Source organism: Malus sylvestris, chromosome 16 (genome assembly GCF_916048215.2).
Source record: "Malus sylvestris chromosome 16, drMalSylv7.2, whole genome shotgun sequence".
Classification (NCBI taxonomy): Eukaryota; Viridiplantae; Streptophyta; class Magnoliopsida; order Rosales; family Rosaceae; genus Malus; species Malus sylvestris.
The window spans coordinates 24,755,509-24,776,403 of NC_062275.1; the positions used below are offsets into that span (position 1 = coordinate 24,755,509).

Here is a 20,895-nt window from a genome sequence, read left to right on the forward strand (position 1 = left end):
CGGTGAAGCATCAACACGTACACAAAATGGGTGTAGCGGAGATGAGGATGCTTCGTTGGATGTGTGGGCACACAAGAAAGGATAAGATTAGGAATGAGGATATCCGGGGTAAAGTAGGAGTAGCCGAAATTGAAGGAAAGATGAGAGAAAATCGGTTACGGTGGTTTGGACATGTGCAAAGAAGGCCTACTGACGCTCCGATTAGAAGATGCGACTATGGGACAGAGGTTCAGGGCCGAAGGGGCAGAGGAAGACCTAGGAAAACTTTGGAAGAGACCCTAAGAAAAGACTTAGAGTACTTGGATCTAACGGAGGACATGACACAGGACAGAACACAATGGCGTTCTAAGATTCATATAGCCGATCCCACTCAGTGACTTGGATTTTCCAAGTCTCCAACCGAGAAGTTTTCCTCACTCGGGAAATTAAGGGAACACTACCTCAACCTATATGCTCCACTCACAAAGCTTCAACATACAAGCTTTAACAAAAGAAAATTCAAAGAACTTAGCGAAGAAGGCTTTGGTGTATTTAACACAATACGTTGAAATGAAGGAAAGCTTATTTATTGATATCCCCGATAAGTTACAAATATGTACATATACTTGAGTCAAAATAAACAAATAAGAGGGAGCCTTCACAAAGGTTGCTTAGGAGAAGTCTCAGCAGTCGGTAGAGCCCCAGAAAGAGAAGGCACCGGAGGGGGATCATTCGGAGCCTCAGTACTGGACAAAACCCTAGAAGGAAGAGGCATCAGAGATTGATCATTTGGAGCTTCATTACGCGGTACAGCCCCAGAAGACGAAGGCAATAAATGCCTTTGGAACAAACCCACAAATCTCTGATGATCAAGTAAAACCTGACCATCAGATTCCTTCATCTGGTCAAGCTTCCTCTTCATGTTTGTAGCATAGTCATGTGCGAGCCGGTGCAACTGTTTATTCTCATGCTTGAGCCCTCTAATCTCCTGTTTGAGACTCATCACTTCAGCCGCCAATGATTCAACTTGGCGGGTTCGAGCAAATAGGCGTTGGGCCATATTAGACACAGAACCTGCACACTGAACACTGAGAGCCAGAGAATCCTTAACAGACAACTCATCAGACCGTTTGGAAAGTAGTCTGTTATCTTTGGGAGTGAGAAGGTTCCTGGCCACTACCGCATCGGTCATATCATTCTTCATCACGGAATCCCCAACGGTAAGAGGACCAGTAGGGGAGACGAAGGATGGGCGCCATATGTTGTCTGGAGAAGGCGGGGCTGCCTCTTCAACAAGGTTCAAGTCAAAACGACGGTCGGAGGGGCCAGACATTTTCAAAGGTGTTGAAGAGAGAAGAGGTCGGACAAATCAAGATCTTAGAAGTGCAAGAATGGAGCTTCTACTGGTGGATATTCAAGTGTGCTTTGGAACTTAATGTCAGCCCCTATAAAAATCTGCACTCGACGAAGCTTCAGAAATCGAAGAGGCGCCTGCTCAGAAATCGAAGAGGCGTTTGCTTTCTCAAAAGCTGGGCTGCTCAGAGACCACGAAGGTCGATCTCAAAAATCGAAGAGGTGTTTGCTTTCTCAAAAGCTGGGCTGCTCAAAGACCACAAAGGCCGATCTCAGAAATCGAAGAGGCTTGCTTTCTCAAAAGCTGGGCTGCTCAGAGACCACGAGGGCCGATTTTAGAAATCGAAGAGGCACCTACTTTTCCAGCCTTGTCAGCACCTGTCACACGCACACTCAGCTTTGCGGAAATTATGGGCATTCTGTCGAAGATTTCTGGCGAAGTAGAAAGCACATGAATCGTACTGTTCAATCACCCACTTCCCACACGCAACAGTAGCTCATGGGTACCACAGATAACTTTGTCAAAGTTCTCTGACAAAGTTGAGACACGTGAAGCTTGCAGCTCCCACTACATCGCTCTGACCAAGAAAGGTAAAAGAATTGCAAAGAAACAACACTAACAAAGTTTAGACACATAAATTTTGAAGGTCTAGCTACCATATTATTACCCACAAGGGTAAAGGAACAGTACCACTGCTGGATAATTGGAAAGTCCCGGTGTGTCAACCTCTGTGCTTCGTGGCAAGGTAGAATAGCAAACATGCCCAACCTTTACTCACATTCGAGAAAACACTCCTAACAAGATTGCTTGCTCCAAAATCGAAGAGGCACCGCCCTCCGAATCTCGAGAGCCAGACTCCCAACATGATTACTTTCTCAAAAATCGAAGAAAGGGTAAAGGAACAGTACCACTGCTGGATAATTGGAAAGTCCCTGTGTGTCAACCTTTGTGCTTCGTGGCAAGGTAGACTAGCAAACATGCCCAACCTTTACTCACATTCAAGAAAACACTCCCAACAAGATTGCTTGCTCCAAAATCGAAGAGGCACGGCCCTCCGAATCTCGAGAGCCAGACTCCCAACATGATTACTTTCTCAAAATCGAAGAGAGGGTAAAGGAACAGTACCACTGCTGGATAATTGGAAAGTCCCTGTATGTCAACCTCTGTGCTTCGTGGCAAGGTAGACTAGCAAACATGCCCAACCTTTACTCACATTCGAGAAAACACTCCCAACAAGATTGCTTGCTCCAAAATCGAAGAGGCACGGCCCTCCGAATCTCGAGAGCCAGACTCCCAACATGATTACTTTCTCAAAAATCGAAGAGACACCGCTCTCCGAATCTCGAGAGCCAGACCCCCAGCAGGATTGCTTTCTCAAAAATCAAAGAGGCATCGTTCTCCGAATCTCGAGAGCCAGACCCCCGACAGGTCTGTAATCTTCACACGCAACATCAGCTTTCCAGATACCACAAACCACTTTTTCAAAGTGCTCTGACAGAATTAAAACATGTGAAGCTGGCAGCTCCCACTACCGTGCTATAACCAAGCAGGGTAAAGGAATATCATTATTACTTGATGTTAGGGAGACTCCTATATATGTCGACTTCCATCCCTAACGGACAGGCAGACCTGCAAAAATGCTCAACCCTTTCTCTTATCTAAGAGGGCACTCCCAACAAAGCCTTTCGAAATATTCAGCTTTCTTTCCCCCCGATAATACCTCTGTAAACAAGCTATACTAGAGCAAAAATATCTCATATCATCAGGGTTAAAAGCAAGAGTATCCCATATCATGCTTTTTCCCTGTCTTTTCCTTTGGCCTTGTTCTTACCTGCAAGACAAGGAGAAAGAGAGCAATCAGTCAACACTTGGAATCAAGCTTCCAGCCAGGAACTGACTGCCTGGAACCCCTTACCTGATTACTTACCTGGCATTGCTCTCGAGTACTCATCTTCAACATCTTATGCTTCCAGGGAAGATACCGCATCTGCCTGAGGAACATATAGGGCAAGTGAGAAGGATACAAGGAAGCATGTGGAGACAAGCGTAACAGCACACGTGCCGATACATCCACTACTCTATCAAAAGCAAAAGTATCCCATATCAGCAGGGTCGAATGTACTCTAGATTTGATGGACTTGTTTTGACCCTCAAATTCTTCAGTCGGCCTTATACTCTGGAGGAAACCAGAAAACCCTCCAGCCCAGTTCAAGAATAAGCCTGTGGAAAGTTACTTCTTCAAAAGCAAAAGTATCCCATATCATCTCTCCTCATTTTTCTTCTCTTTATCCTTCATGCTGCCTGCAAGATAGGGAGAATGTGAACAATCAGCCGGAGCTCTGATTGCTTACCTTGTCTGTCACCTCTTTCAGCAGATCCCTCAGCTCGGCGACTTGGGGGACTCCTACTACATGGTTTGTATCTCGCTTGACCAAGCATGAAACTACAAGTAAGCTTCAAGTGAAATTGATACATTACCTTGTGCATCTCCACCAGTTACAGATACCACCCCTGGATGGAGGAAGAGTACTTCCAGAGAAGATGCCACATCTACCTATGAGATAGATAAGGCAAGTCAAGACGATACCACACTCCGGTACTTAGAAGTTTCGTGGCTACGAGATCATTCTCCCACAATATTTCCTAATGTCATTTGTACTAAATCATTCACTTGTACTCACTAAAGGAGAGCTTGAACCTATGTACTTGTGTAAACCCTTCACAATTAATGAGAACTCCTCTATTCCGTGGACGTAGCCAATCTGGGTGAACCACGTACATCTTGTGTTTGCTTTCCTATCTCTATCCATTTATATACTTATCCACACTAATGACCGGAGCAATCTAGCGAAGATCACAAAAAGTGACCGTTTTCGCTACCTAGGATCTATCTTGCAAGAGAACGGAGAATTAGATGGAGATCTCAACCATAGAATACAAGCTGGATGGATGAAGTGTAAGAGTGCATCTGGCGTGTTGTGTGACCGTCGTAGGCCACTGAAGCTCAAGGGAAAATTTTATAGGACGGCAATAAGGCCAGCGATGTTGTATGGCACAGAATGTTGGGCGGTGAAGCATCAACGTACACAAAATGGGTGTAGCGGAGATGAGGATGCTTCGTGGGATGTATGGGCACACGAGAAAGGATAAGATTGGGAATTAGGATATCCGAGGTAAAGTAGGAGTAGCCAAAATTGAAGGAAATATGAGAGAAAATCGGTTCCGGTGGTTTGGACATGTGCAAAGAAGGCCTACTGACGCTCCGGTTAGAAAATGTGACTACGGGACAGAGGTTTGGGGCCGAAGGAGTAGAGGAAGACCTAGGAAAACTTTGGAAGAGACCCTATGAAAAGACTTGAGTACTTGGATTTAACGGAGGACATGACACAAATGAGCGCAATGGCGTTCTAGGATTCATATAGCCGACCCCACTTAGTGGGAAAAGGCTTTGTTGTTGTTGTTGTTGTTGTTGTATGTGTTCAAAATTGACCTAACTATTTAATAGATGTTTATCACACTACTACATTTTACAATTACCACACAAAGAAGAATTCTGTCACACAAAACTCGTGAAGTTAGGGTTTGCACGATGAAGACACAGATCTTCGTCGCGCAAACACTTTTGCGCGATGAAAATGAAATTCATCACACTAGGTTTAAGGGATGAAGACCTTCGTGGCGCAAGATTTACAACCACGCAGGATTGTATGTCACACTAACTTTTAAGGAACGAAGTTGGTGCAAGATTTAGAACCATGAAATATGTCGCCAACTTGAAGTAATGGCGACGAAAGCATTTCCTTAGGTAGGTACTAGAAATTAGGCACACAAGTGTATATGGAGAATAATGAGTATGCGGAAATCAGTATAATTTGCTAAAATGTTTATCTTTATAACTCATGGTATATATGAGTTATGTTGAAGCACAAAACCGGAGGTCTTGGAACAACGTAAATCCGACCGTGAATCTGCATGAAATGTAAATAACACAAGATGTATCGTGGTTCACCCCAAGGTTTGGGCTACGTCCACACTGATTATGTATTTATCTGAGGGAGAAAGAGTTTGTGAGGTGAGAGTGAAGCCTCTGGGGGTGAGGAGGCTTCCTCTGAATATGAGAGACCTTAGGCCAAGGAAATGGCCTTCCCTAATTGTGAGGGTGAATGGTCGTTTTATAGAATAAGGACTCCTTACTTATTACATATTTGCCCCTTCCTTTATCACATAATTACATTTAAGTCCCCCAAGTATTTGTACGAGATCTAAATACGAGGCCCTAAATATGGTATAAACAGTAGTCCCCCAAGTCTTCAGTCAAGAGAGTCTTTTGGCTGGAGACTTGAAATTCAGTCTATGTGTGGGCCGAAGTAACTAGATGTCGTCTTGAACTGGTACTTGATATGAGGCGGTGCTCAAAGTGAAATTATGCTAAACTATAAGTAGCACATGCTGCGAGGCTGCTTGGATTGTGGCTTATGTTGCCTTGGTTGGCTCGACTTGTGGCGTTTGAAGGTGAGGGAGTCCCTTTTATAGAATAAGGGCTCGCTCCTCAATACATAAATGATGAGCTAGAGTTGATGCTCGCGGCGAGGCGGTTGCTCAGTAGGCGGCGATGCTCTCTAATGGAGGTGAGGAAGTCCCTTTTATAGAATAAGGGCTCGCTCCTCAATACATAAGTGATGGGTTAAAACTGATGCTCGCGGCGAGGCGGTTGCTTAGCAGGTGACGTTGCTCTCTAATGAAGGTGAGGGAGTCCCTTTTATAGAATAAGGGCTCGCTCCTCAATACATAAGTGATGGGCTAGGAGTGATGCTCGCGGTGAGACAGTTGCTTAACTGGCGACGTTGCTCTCTAATGAAGGTGAGGGAGTCATTTTTATAAAATAAGGGCTCGCTCATCAGTACATGAATAATGGGTGCTCTCTAATGAAAGTTAGAGAGTCCCTTTTATAGAATAAGGGCTCGCTCCTTAATACATAAATAATGGGTTAAGTCCCCTAAGTATTTTTCATGAGGCCCAGTTGAGGCCCAATATATGGTACATAATGTAGTCCCCCAAGTCTTCGGTCAATTGAGTCTGTTGGCTGGAGATTTCAAATTGAATTCATGTATGGGCCGAAGTGGCGGTTGTTCGAAGGCGATATTTGTATACCCTGCATTGAACCTTTGTAGGTGAGGCTTTGCAAGTGAAGCTTTGAAGTTAGAGCTTTGTAAATGACGCTTTTGAAGCTAGAGCTCTGTAAATGAAGCTTTTGAAGCTGATTGACATGAGTGATGCTCATGAATGTTAACATGAGTGATGCTCATGAATATTGACATGAATGATGGTCATAAATGTTTACGTATGATTGTCATGAGTAATGCTCATGAATGTTTATGTACGAGTGACATGAGTAATGCTCATATATAATTTGGAATACTGGGCGTACTTTTGATCACCTGGTTGGTGGCATGAAGGAGAGTACAAGTTGTACATGTCATCACCTGGTTGGCAGCATGAATGGCATGAAGGAGAGTACAAGTTATACATTTCATCACCTGGTTGGTGGTAATAGCGGCAGGTTGCCGAATAATTTTAGAGTATTGGGCGTACTTTTGATCACTTGGTTGGTGGTAGTAGCGGCGGGTTGCCGAATAATTGTGGAGTACTGGGCATACTTTTGATGACCTAGTTGGTGCTATTTTAGGCTTATGGGCCTTCGCTCTCCACACAACATTCCAGCCCATTTATTTTGGACTTTGCCTTTTTTTTATTTTTTATTTTTTTTTACCTTATGATGGGGTTTATACAGATATCTCCGAAAGATACAAAAAATAAATTACATCAGTCAAAAAACAAGAAAAGTAAATTACATTATTCTGGTGGGGTGTTTATTCCTTGCTTTTGCTTTCTCTTTTGCTTTTGTTTTTTTGCTTTTGCTTTCTCTTTTTCTTTTTCTGCTTTTGTTTCTGCATGGTCCATGAGGCCCCCGTAATTATCTCTGGTCTTGCGCAATTATCTTTGTCCACCCATGTTTATATGGCTTTTGGAAACCATCTGACTTTAAGGTTTTAATTGCCATTGCTTTTCTTGCTTTTCTCTAGAATGACAGCTGCGTGGACAACCTTGACACCACCCACTTGCTTTCTTTTGCTTTTCTCTAAAGTGACAACTGCCAGGCATCACTATGAACAATGACCAAAGATACCCAGTCATTTTCTACCATGCCATGCCGTCGGGTTTCCCATTGCCTGTGGATGGGCAGGTTCTCTTGCTGAAGAAACCCAACCTGGAAAATGCTTGGTGCGACGGGAGAAAGAGCATGGAGCTGTCCAGGGTCTCATGTAAGCTTCTTGAATATTTCCACGCAAAGCCAGCAGTTGATATTGCTCCTATAACCCTTCCTGCAAGACCAAATTTCACTGCTTCCCCTAGCAGTCTTCAGAGCGGGGCCATGAACAGGGTCGAGAGCAATGAAGGCTTCGACGCCGAAGTTGGACCAGTAACAGCATGAGAGTTTGCGAATTCCGGATGCGCGTTGCGCAGCGACTCCAGGTACTGTAGCGCGGCCATGACTCCAGGTACTCCCCAGCTTTTGCCAACCCACCAATCATTGGATTCCAAGACACAATGTCTTTCTCTTCCATCACCACAAACAGATTCTTCGCCTCACTAACGCCAATCAATTCACTATTGGAATAAGTATCAATGAGCGAATTGGGCAGGAAGATATCCAACCAAAATCCAAATTTCTCAATGTGGGCATGAATCATTTGAACCACCGGCAGCCATGGCAGGCCAAAAATGAAGAAAATGGGTACGTAAAATTATCAGGATAAACCCCATTAATCTGCATATCAAAGAAAGCCGCGAAGGCCTGCGAAGTCTGCGAGTTTTGAATGTGAGCTCTGATGAGAGCGTCGTACAAATGGACATTTGGCTGATCAATCTGATTGAAAATGTTTACCACCACCATCTTTTGACGGCAGAGGGAGAAGGTGGCGACGAGCTTGGGCGCCGCGTGGATATCCTGGTGAAGGTTGGTTTTGAGGATTTGGACGTGGACTTGCTGATGTGGCTAAGGTTTTTGCACCTATTGAGGTCCTAGAGCTTCTGGTTTAAGAGCTGTTCCGGGAAATCCGAGTCGAGATGAAATCGTACGACACACCGCTACCGTTGACGCCAGAGATGATGCATCGGACGGAAGGAGTTGAAACGTCTTCCAGGTCCAGGTCCTGCTATGGGTATACATCGATCTCGTCCTCCAGGTCCTGCAAATTTCTGCAGCTCTCGGATCTGATTCACCCAGAGTCCTTTTGGATCTTCAAACCCAACCCGTGACATAAACTGGACTGCTTAAGCTATTCTAGCATCGAATACGTGTCACCTAGCTGCCTGTACCCTGAGAATTTTGCCAGCGCATGATCCGACCCATTTTCCAAATCTGACCTTGAGGCCCCTGTAGTGAACAACCGTAGAAGAATGTTGCTGGGTGGTGGTTTGGGAGGTTGTGGGATCTGTGAAGGTGACGACAAGTGAGAGCCGTGGACACCAATTGGTCCCGAAGGCAACGTCAGGTTGGGGGCTTGAGGAGCTCCCAATTAATGGTGCTCAGAAGAAAACATTGGTGCAGCCCTTAAAAGGAAACACGTGGTTGATGACTCATGGAATGCAGGACCATGTGGCAATTCATGATAAGGTGACTGACGCATCAAGATGATGTGTCCTGCATTTCATATGACCAAGTGGAGAATTCTGCTCCTTTCACATGTCCAAGATGTCCAACGATTGTTCTTGGGACTACTGGAGGTCGTCGATCAGGTGTATCATTCTATGCTCGGAACTTGAGCTTGTGTATGGCGGAGTAGATGGTGGCAGCTGAGAAAGAAGAAACAGAGCAGGGCGGAAGAGACCTTCAGAGTTTTGGTTCTAATATTTTTTGCTTTTGGCTTGCTGGGTTTTTGCAGATTCACGGAGGGGTGAAAAATTGAGAGAGAACCGACATCACTTTTCGTATCGTTTCCCACAGATGGTGCCAAATGTTGATGCACAAAACCGAAGGTCTTGGAACAACGAAAATCCGATCATGAATCTGCATGAAATGTAAATAACACAAGATGTATTGTGGTTCACCCCAAGGTTTGAGCTACGTCCACACTGATTATGTATTTATTTGAGGGAGAGAGAGTTTGTGAGGTGAGAGTGAAGCCTCTGGGGGTGAGGAGGCTTCCTCTGAATATGAGAGACCTTAGGCCTAGGAAATGGCCTCCCCTAATTGTGAGGGTGAGATGTCATTTTATAGAATAAGGACTCCTTATTTATTACATATTTGCCTCTTCCTTTATCACATAATTACATTTAAGTCCTCCGAGTATTTGTACGAGATCTAAATACGAGGCCCTAAATATGGTATAAACAAGTTATGTTGTTGTTGCTTTTCTTGCCTTTGCACGTTCTGCTCTGAAATTTATAAATACATAGAATATTGTGATTGAAAGAAAAATAACTTTGGACCGAATTCTACATAGTCAATTTGATAGGAAGAAGGTTTCAAATCGGACGATTGGAAGACAAAAAGGTTATAATTGTTATGACGGATTGAGCATGGTATGTTTAATTATGCAAATGACCTTCTGTCTTACTTTGATTAATTTCTTTGGTCAGTGCATATCATAGATAATGTATTTAATAAATGATGTAGAAACAGTGTCCGGCTTCAATACTACAAGTGTATTATCCATTAGATTCGACTTTCACAATTATTAAATCTTTTAGTGTAAATCTGAACTGTTTATTTCCCGTATCATTCAATATTATTGAAGTATTTTCTGTAGAAACCTGCTGGAAAAAAATTGATGCAGAAACCCACCTGTGAAAAGCTCAATACAGGCATCTCAACTCAATTACTACAAACCCTATTCAAGGTGAAAGGTGTTGTACACTATGGAATTGGAGATGTCACCATCCCTCAATTTTGGGCTCATACAGGCCTTTGGAATTGGCAGGTATAAAACACTAATTTTCTTTAGAAAATTGGCTTTTGTTTGGTAATCTTTTTTTAATCCCAGTTAATTGAATATCCAATTAATGGAAAATGTATTTGTACCAAACCCCATTCCAATTGAATGGTTGGTGTATTTGTTCCAAACGACATTCGAATTGGATGATTGGTTTATTTGTTCCAAAACCCAATATAATAGTATGTGAATTTCTGCCCATTTATGGATGATTTGTGTAGCTGCTACGATTGTCAGATTATGTATGTTGGTTATTACTTAACTGAGCAAATAAGGTCAGCAAAAAAGTAGATGCTATGTCAGTGTATTTCAATGGGGAGTGTAGCTATGAAATATATGATTACATTGATCATGGATGATGAGTATAACAGAGTCCTAACAGAGCAATGTATGTTAGCGACTCAATGTAGATGCTAAATACTAATGGGTGAATAATGAATGTTCTGCTGAGTAGCATCTTATTACCAATCTTCATAGATTTACAAAGCATATGAGAGAATTCGTATGAATTTTGCACTGGTGGCTGAAGAAAAATCAACAAGCTAAATTACTCATTTAACCATTTACATGCATTTGATCACAGATATTGAGAAACCTTAGAGTTAATCATCTATGTTAATTATTCAATCTTGATTTCTTGGCAATGGCTTCCTTCGTTAACCTCGACAACTATGTCTCTCTTCACTTTCCCACTTCCTCCGGTCTCTCATTCTCTTTCTAATCTCTACTGAGTTTCTTTCAATATGTCAATTTATATCATTTATTCTTTGTTGTGATATTTAACTCCGTCTGTGTAAGTTTATCTTACATTGCCGGTCCTAAGCCCGGATAAAGGAGGAGGGGGAGGGCGTCAGGTAGTCGACAGCCGGCACTCCTAGTTTACGTCGAATCCTTATGAAAATGAATTCAGAACGAAATCGCGCTAAAGCTAGGGCGTCACTCGTAAGTGGCGTGCTGTGTGGCCCTAGCACAGTGATAAGTGAGCAAGGGTCGCTGTATCTCCATCGGCACCCGGATGCAGTGTTAAATGAGCAAGGGGGCCATAGAAATTTCTTTTCGAACGACTCCACTCAAAGTTGTTTGGGAGCATATGCTCCTATCAACTTTACATAGGACACACAAAAGAAGTACTTTGATCCTATTAGACGAGGGAGGTTAAAGAAGCTAGGACAGAAGGGTAGAGTTCAAGAGAGTAGAATGCGTTTAGGAACGTGGAATATAGGAACCTTAAAAGGAAAATCTATGGAAGTAGTGGAAGTTATGGTGAGGAGAAGGATAAATATTATGTGCCTACAAGAAACTAAGTGGGTTAGTCTTAAGGCAAAGGATCTAGAAAACTCAGGGTTTAAACTCTGGTATTCGGGCACAAATAGAACGAGAAACGGTGTTGGCATCATCGTGGACTAGACCTTGACACAAGATGTTGTAGATGTCAAGAAGGTAGGAGATAGAATCATGGGAATCAAGATTGTAATAGGACAAGAACTCATCAATGTGATTAGTGCGTACGCACCTCAAGTAGGGTTGGATATGAGTTCGAAGGAGAAATTTTGGGAAGACATTGGAGACTTGGTGCAAGGAATTGCTCAGACGGAGAAGTTATTTATAGGAGGAGATTTAAATGGACACGTGGGCAAGGAGACAGGCAACTATGAAGGTTTTCATGGTGGCCATGGTTTTGGGGAGAGAAACAAGGATGGGGAAGCTATCTTGGATTTTGCAATGGCATATGATATTTTCTTAGCCAACACATTCTTTAAGAAGAGAGAAGAACATGTGATCACCTACAAGAGTGGGTCGTCAAAAATACAAATAGATTTTCTTCTAATGAGGAAAGGGGATCGTATAACTTGTAAGGATTGCAAAGTTATACCGGGAGAGAGCTTGGCTAATCAACATCGCTTGTTGGTGATGGATGTACATATCAAAAGAGTGAGAAAAAAGAACAAGACTTGGAAGTGCCCAAGGACTAGATGGTGGAATCTAAAAGGAGAAAAAAAAGTCATTTTCAAAGAGAAAGTAATCACCCAGTGTGTGTGGGATAGAGGGGGAAGCTAGCCAAAGGTGGGATTCCATAGCTAGTTGTATCCGAAAAGTAGCAAAAGAGGTATTAGGAGAGTCTAAGGGCTTTGCTCCACACCAAAATGAATCTTGGTGGTGGAATGAGGAGGTACAAACAAAGGTGAAGGCTAAGAAGGAATGTTGTAAAGCCTTATACAAGGATAGGACCGATGAAAATGGTGAAAGGTATAGAAGAGCGAAGCAAGAGGCGAAGAAAGCTGTGAGAGAAGCTAAGTTAGTGGCTTATGACGATATGTATAAACGACTAGATACCAAAGAAAGAGAGTTGGATATTTATAAACTAGCTAGAGCAAGGGCAAAGAAGACAAGGGACCTAAACCAAGTGAGGTGCATCAAGGATAAGGATGGAAAGGTTCTTGCTACAGAGAACGCGGTCAAAGACAGATGGAGAGGTTATTTTCATAATCTTTTCAATGAAGGACATGAAATGAGTACTTCTTTAGGGGAATTGAGTAACTCAGAAGAGTGTAGAAACTACTCCTTTTATCGTCGAATCAGGAAGGAAGAAGTGGTTGTAGCTTTGAAGAAGATGAAGCATGGAAAAGCAGTGGGCCCAGATGATATACCGATCGAAGTGTGGAAAGTCTTGGGAGAGACAGGTATAGCATGGCTCACTGACCTTTTCAATAGGATTTTGAAAACGAAAAAGATGCCAAATGAGTGGCGAAAAAGCACTTTGGTGCCTATCTACAAGAATAAGGGCGACGTACAAAATTGCATGAACTATAGGGGTATTAAGCTAATGAGTCATACAATGAAGCTCTGGGAGAGAGTCATTGAGCATAGATTGAGGCAAAAGACACGGGTTTCGGACAACCAATTCGAGTTCATGCCAGGACGCTCAACCATAGAGGCAATCTATCTCTTACGAAGATTGATGGAAAGATATAGAGAGGGGAAAAAGGATTTACACATGGTCTTTATAGATTTGGAAAAAGCGTATGATAGGGTCCCAAGAGACATTCTCTGGAGGATTTTGGAGAAGAAAGGAGTACGAGTAGCATATATCCACGCTATAAAGGATATGTATGAAGGAGCAAAGACTACCGTAAGAACTTATGAAGGACAAACCGAAAGCTTCCCCATAACTGTAGGATTACATCAAGGCTCATCCTTAGGTCCTTACCTTTTTGCGTTGGTAATGGATAAGTTAACAGGACATATTCAAGATGATATTCCTTGGTGTATGCTTTTCGCAGACGATATAGTGTTGATAGATGAAACTCAGGAAGGGGTAAATGTGAAGCTTAACCTTTGGAGAGAAGTGTTGGAATCTAAAGGTCTTTGCCTAAGCCGATCAAAGACAGAATATATGGAGTGCAAGTTCAGTACAAATGGAGGCCAAAATGAGTTAGGGGTGAGGATCGGAGATCAGGAAATACCAAAGAGCGACTGTTTTCACTACCTAGGATCTATCTTGCAAAAGAACGGAGAATTAGATGGAGATCTTAACCATAGAATACAAGCTGGATGGATGAAGTGGAAGAGTGCATCCGGCGTGTTGTGTGACCACCGTATGCCATTGAAGCTCAAGGGAAAATTTTATAGGACGGCAATAAGGCCAGCGATGCTGTATGGCACAGAATGTTGGGCGGTGAAGCATCAACACGTACACAAAATGGGTGTAGTGGAGATAAGGATGCTTCGTTGGATGTGTGGGCACACGAGAAAGTATAAGATTAGGAATGAGGATATCCGAGGTAAAGTAGGAGTAGCCGAAATTGTAGGAAAGCTGAGAGAAAATTGGTTATGGTGGTTTGGACATGTGCAAAGAAGGCATACTGACGCTCCGGTTAGAAGATGCGACTACGGGATAGAGGTTCAGGGCCGAAGGGGTAGAGGAAAACCTAGGAAAACTTTGGAAGAGACTCTAAGAAAAGACTTACAGTGCTTGGATCTAACGGAGGACATGACACATGACCGATCACAATGGCGTTCTAAGATTCATATAGCTGACCCTACTCGGTGACTTGGATTTTTCAAGTCTCTAACTGAGAAGTTTTCCTCACTTGAGAAATTAAGGGAACACTACCTCAACCTACATGCTTCACTCACAAAGCTTCAACATACAAGCTTCAACAAAAGAAAAATTCAAAGAACTTAGTGAAGAAGACTTTGGTGTATTTAACACAATACGTTGAAATGAAGCAAAACTTATTTATTGATATCTCCGATAAGTTACAAATATGTACATATACATGGGTCAAAATAAACAAACAAGAGGGGTCCTTCACAAAGGTTGCTTAGGAGAAGTCTTAGCAGTCGGTAGAGCCCCAGAAAGAGAAGGCACTTGAGGGTGATCACTCGGAGCCTCAATATTGGACAGAACCTTAGAAGGAAGAGGCATCGGAGGCTGATCATTTGGAGCTTCATTACATGGTACAGCCCCAGAAGACGAAGGCAATAAATGCCTTTGGAACAAACCCACAAACCTCTAATGATCAAGTAAAATATGACCATCAGATTCCTTCACTTGGTCAAGCTTCCTCTTCATGTTTGTAGCATAGTCATGTGCGAGCCTGTGCAACTGTTTATTCTCATGCTTGAGCCCTATAATCTCCTGCTTGAGACTCATCACTTCAGCTGCCAATGATTCAACTTGGCGGGTTCGAGCAAATAGGCGTTGGGCCATATTCGACACAGAACCTGCACATTGAACACTGAGAGCCAGAGAATCCTTAACAGTTAACTCATCAGACCGTTTGGAAAGAAGTCTGTTATCTTTGGGAGTGAGAATGTTCCTGGTCACCACCGTAGCGGTTATATCATTCTTCATCACAGAATCCTCAACGATAAGAGGACCAGTAGGGGATAAGAAGGATGGGCGCTATATGTTGTCTGGAAAAGGCGCGGCTGCCTCTTCACCAAGGTTCAAGTCAAAACGACGGTCAGAAGGGCCAAACATTTTCAAAGGTGTTGAAGAGAGAAGAGGTCGGACAAATCAAGATCTTAGAAGTGCAAGAAGGGAGCTTCTACTGGTGGAGATTCAAGTGTGCTTTGGAACTTAATGCCAGCCTCTATAAAAATCTGCACTCGACGGAGCTTCAGAAATCGAAGAGACGTTTGCTTTCTTAAAAGCTGGGCTGCTCAAAGACAACAAGGGTCGATCTCAAAAATCTAAGAGGCGCTTGCTTTCTCAAAAGTTAGGCTGCTCAGAGACCACGAGGGCCGATCTCAAAAATCGAAGAGGCACCTGCTTTCTCAGCTTTGTCAGCACCTATCACATGCACACTCAGCTTTGCGGAAATTACTGGCAATCTGTCGAAGATTTCTGGTGAAGTAGAAAGCACATGAATCTTACTGTTCAATCATCCACTTTCCACATGCAACATCAGCTCATGGGTACCACAGATAACTTTACCGAAGATCTCTGACAACGTTTAGACACGTGAAGCTTGCAGCTTCCACTACATCGCTATGACCAAGAAGGGTAAAGAATAGCAAAGAAATAGCACTAACAAAGTTTAGACACATAAATTTTGAAGGTTTAGCTACCATATTATTACCCACAAGGGTAAAGGAACAACACCACTGCTGGATAATTGGAATGTCCCTGTGTGTCAACCTTTGTGCTCCGTGGCAAGGTAGACTAGCAAAAATGCCCAACCTTTACTCACATTCGAGAAAACACTCCCAATAAGATTGCTTCCTCCAAATTCGAAGAGGCACCACCCTTCGAATCTCGAAAGCCAGACTCCCAACATGATTACTTTCTAAAAAATTGAAGAGACACCGCTCTTCGAATTTCAAGAGCCAGACTCCCAGCAGGAGTGCTTTCTCAAAAATCGAAGAGGCACCGTTCTCCGAATCTTAAGAGCCAGATCTCTGACAGGATCGCTTGTTTGAAAACCGAAGAGGCATCGCTTTCTCAACTTCGAGAGCCAGATCTCCTTGGATAAAGCTTGTCTGTAATCTTCACACGCAACATCAGATTTCTAGATACCATAGACCATTTTTTCAAAGTGCTCTGACAGAGTTAAAACACGTGAAGCTGGCAGCTCCCACTATAGTGCTATGACCAAGAAGGGTAAAAGAATAGCATTACTACTTGTTGTTAGGGAGACTCCTATATATGTCGACCTCTATCCTCAACGGACAGACAGACCTACAAAAATGCTCAACCCTTCCTCATATCTGAGAGGGCACTCCCAACGAAGCCTCTCGAAATACTCAGCTTTCTTTCCCCCCGATAATACCTCTGCAAACAAGCTACACCAGAGCAAGAATATCTCATATCATCAGGGTTAAAAGCAAGAGTATCCCATATCATTCTTTTTCCCTGTCTTTTCCTTTGGCCTTGTTCTTACTTGCAAGACAAGGAGAAAGAGAGCAATCAGTCAGCACTTGGAATCAAGCTTCCAATCCGGAACTGACTGCCTGAAACCCCTTACCTAATTACTTACCTGGCATTGCTCTCGAGTACTTATTTTCAACATCTTATGCTTCCAGAAAAGATACCACATCTGCTTGAGGAACAGATAGGGCAAGTGAGAAGGATACAAGGAAGCATGTGGAGACAAGCGTAACAGAACACGTGCCGATACTTTCACTACTTTGTCAACAGCAAAAGTATCTCATATCAGCAGGGTCGAACGTATTCTAGATTTGATGGACTTGTTTTGACTCTCAAATTCTTTAGTCGGCCTTATACTTTGGAGGTAACCAGAAAACCCTCCAGCCCAGTTCAAGAATAAGCCTGTGGAAAGTTACTTCTTCAAAAGCAAAAGTATCTCATATCATCTCTTTTTCTTTTCTTCTTTTTATCCTTCATGCTGCCTGCAAGATAAGGAGAATGAGAACAATCAGTCGGAAATCGAAATCAAACTTCTGATTTGGGACTGATTGCTTACCCTGTCTGTCACCTCTTTTAGCAGATCCTCTAGCTCGGCGACTTGAGGGACTCCTACTACATGGTTTGTATCGCGCTTGACCACGCCTGAAACTACAAGTAAGCTTTAAGTGAAATTGATACATTACCTTGTGCATCTCCACCAGTTAAAGATACCATCCCTGGACGGAGGAAGAGTACTTCCAGAGAAGATGCCACATCTACCTATGAGACAGATAAGGCAAGTGAAGACGATACCACACTTCGGTACTTAGAAGTTTCGTGATTACTCAGCGGCTTGGATCTTGCAAGTCCCCAACCGAGGAGCTTCCCCTCTAACCAGGAGGCCAATACAGAGCGACACGTGTCGACATCAGAAGCCAATCATAGCGCGACACGTGTCAACATCGGAAGCCAATCACAACACGTCACGTGTCAATGTCAGAACAAGGCTAGAAACTCTCTTCTATAAAATGAGATCATTCTCCCAAAATATTTCCTAATGCCATTTGTACTAAATCATTCACTTGTACCCACTAAATGAGAGCTTGAACCTATGTACTTGTGTAAACCCTTCACAATTAATGAGAACTCCTCTACTTCGTGGACATAGCCAATTTGGGTGAACCACGTACATCTTGTGTTTGCTCTCCTGTCTCTATCCTTTTACATACTTATCCACACTAATGACCGGAGCAATCTAGCGAAGGTCACAAACTTAATACTTTCTGTTATACCAAAGTCCTCACTGATTTTGTGCATCAACAATCCTTAAGTCCTTACCTTTTTGCATTGGTAATGGATGAGTTAACAGGACATATTCAAGATGTTATTCCTCGGTGTATGCTTTACGCAGACGATATAGGGTTGATAGATGAAACTCAGGAAGGGGTAAATGCGAAGCTTAACCTTTGGAGAGAAGTGTTGGAATCTAAAGGTCTTCGCCTAAGCCGATCAAAGACAGAATATATGGAATACAAGCGGGATGGATGAAGTGGAAGAGTGCATCCAGCGTGTTGTGTGACCGTTGTATGCCACTGAAGCTCAAGGGAAAATTTTATAGGACGGTAATAAGGTCGGCGATGCCGTATGGCATAGAATGTTGGGCGGTGAAGCATCAACACGTACACAAAATGAGTGTAGCGGAGATGAGGATGCTTTGTTGGAGGTGTGGGCTCACGAGAAAGGATAAGATTAGGAATGAGTGGGTTGGACATGTGCAAAGAAGGCCTACTGATGCTCCAGTTCAAAAATGTGACTACGGGGCAGAGGTTTAGGGTTGAAGGGGTAGAGGAAGACCTAGGAAAACTTTGGAAGAGACCCTAAGAAAAGACTTTAAGTACTTGGATCTAACGGAAGACATGACATAAAACCGAGCACAATGGCGTTCTAGGATTCACATAGCCGACCCCACTTAGTGGGAAAAGGCTTTGTTGTTGTTGTATTCTTTGATGTGATATTTGGTGCATTTGATTTGGTTTTGTGAATGTCTTCCTGACTTTTCCGCTTTGGATTCAAATAATAAGTTCAATGGTTGTATATACAATAGAATACTGATTTGTGAACAATGCAATTCAAAGCTTGAAAATTTGTATATTATGCTAAGCTGACTACCTTTTTTCCCCGCTTTTTCAACTTTGAGCAATTGCAGTATTTTAGCCCAACTTGCTAAAATTTTTGTTTATTTTTAAACGAATTATGTATGAATTTACTTGGAAATGTTATATGAATTTGGTATAAACTAGAATAGAACTTATATCTCCAGGTTGAATGTGTCCTTTGCCAACTATTTTTTGGTATAAGAAAAAGATTACATTATATACACACAATGCAATATGTTACCTATCTGTTTATGTACATGTTATATTAATACATATAATGTTACATGTTAAATAGAGCAATAGATGCCAAGCCAAAAGTGAGAATGGGAACGAAGAAACCATGCCAAAATCTCACATTTGTTCAGAGTGGTCCTGATGGAACATGGAATTCATATCACCAAATGTACTAATTCAAGGTTCATTGTTCAAATTCTTAAATTAAAATTAATTTTGTCTTGACTCTAGTTTCTTCATGCCTTTCTTAACTTCACATGCATAGATATTGATAAAGAGCTTCAGGAGGGTCATTACTAAACATCTACAAATTTGTTAAGCCTCAGGCTGCCAGTTATCAAACTACAGGTAACTACGGATTAGTAGATGTATAGTAATGACCCTTCTGAAATGATGGATATATTGTCGATATTATTGATCAATTGAGTATGCATGAGAACTTGAAGTAATCATTGCCATAAAAAGTAGAAGTGATGACACACCAGGAATCAGTTATCTCATCAGCAACTTTATTTTTATCTAAGATCGAATTTGATACTTGTAGGTGTATATAGATTAAATCGATTGTTAAGATGGCAATTTAATCACTTTTCAATGTCCGATATCTCCATCTCCCTGTTCTAGATTTTTACTTACTTGAAATGAATAGATTCTAGGTGTTTCATTTAGCAAAATGAGCAATGGATAGTGCTAACTCATTTTTCTTACATTCACAACAATATGGGAACTTTTCTTGGCAATATAGTGCTTAGCTTAAAATTAGAATGTGATTAAGGTGTATTGAATTTGTTCGATTAACCACTGGTCCATTTATAGTTCATTTAATCTTTTGAATTAGTAAGCAACTGTGTTGTGTCCTTTACATTTCTTGGTATGCTATTGATATGGAAAACATCATTTATATGTTCTATTTATCGCATGTCATAAGAATCAAGGTAGACTTGGCATCCCTTTTGTGATCTTTTTTTGTGTTGGAAAATGCCATCAGATAGGCAAAATCATATCGGCTACAAAGTGCAATGAATGCTAAAGGTTACTAAGTTTCGCCATATGCTTTCAATGTGGCATTGCCTTCTCTACGACAAATAAGCATTCTAATTGCACTTTGTGGAATGATATTAAGTTGACTTATGTAATAATATAGGATTGTGTCATATATTCTTCTCAGTGTAATGCCAAGCAAAACAATCTCTGAATTCTTGCAAGAGATAGATAATTTGTGCCCGATCCTCACTTTCCAATAAACCACTGATTTGTATTGGTCTTGGATCCTCATTTGTTCCTATCTCAATAACTTTCAAAGGATCTTGGACCTCTGGTGGTGGCTTATCAGGTTCTGCACACAAAAATTCGACTAGCTCCGGGCTCTCGGGCAAGTCGTCTGGCCCATCTAGGTCATATATGCACTCGGCCATTTGAATGGCCCTTTCCAATTCTTCTCGACAAGATTCCTCCTTGCTTTCATCCTGGCTGGTTGAAGCTTCTACTTGCCATTCCTGCTCTTCTCTGTCTAAGAGCTCATTTTCTTGTCTTCTTCCTTTCCCATACACCAATAGTCGTTTAATCAGGGATCTGACTGCCATTACCTGATCCTTCCTTTTTTGTTCTGTCATTAATGGTGTAGGGGTGTTGGGACGATACAAGGTCTATCCTACTTATCTCTAGTAAGGAGCATTCCTTGTTCTAGAAGCTTTTGGGCCGTCACCTTGGTAGGGCGGCCGTTCTCATCTGCTCCTGAACACTTCAAGATTCCTACGTTGGGATTGTAGAAACTTGCTTCCGCTACATTGGCTATGGGAAGAAATGGCCGTGATTCGGCCT

At 42.3% G+C, this 20,895-nt stretch overlaps 1 protein-coding gene across 1 annotated transcript in view; it reads right to left on the bottom strand.

Moving 5' to 3' along the window:
- Window positions 1-637: 637 nt before the first annotated feature.
- Window positions 638-20,895, bottom strand: part of LOC126607927 (uncharacterized) — a 96,690-nt gene continuing 76,432 nt past the window's right edge. Inside the window, exon 2 of the mRNA XM_050275642.1 lies at window positions 638-1,053. Coding sequence (XP_050131599.1) covers window positions 638-1,039 — 402 coding nt within the window. The 5' untranslated portion in view covers window positions 1,040-1,053. The remainder of the gene's footprint in view (window positions 1,054-20,895) is intronic.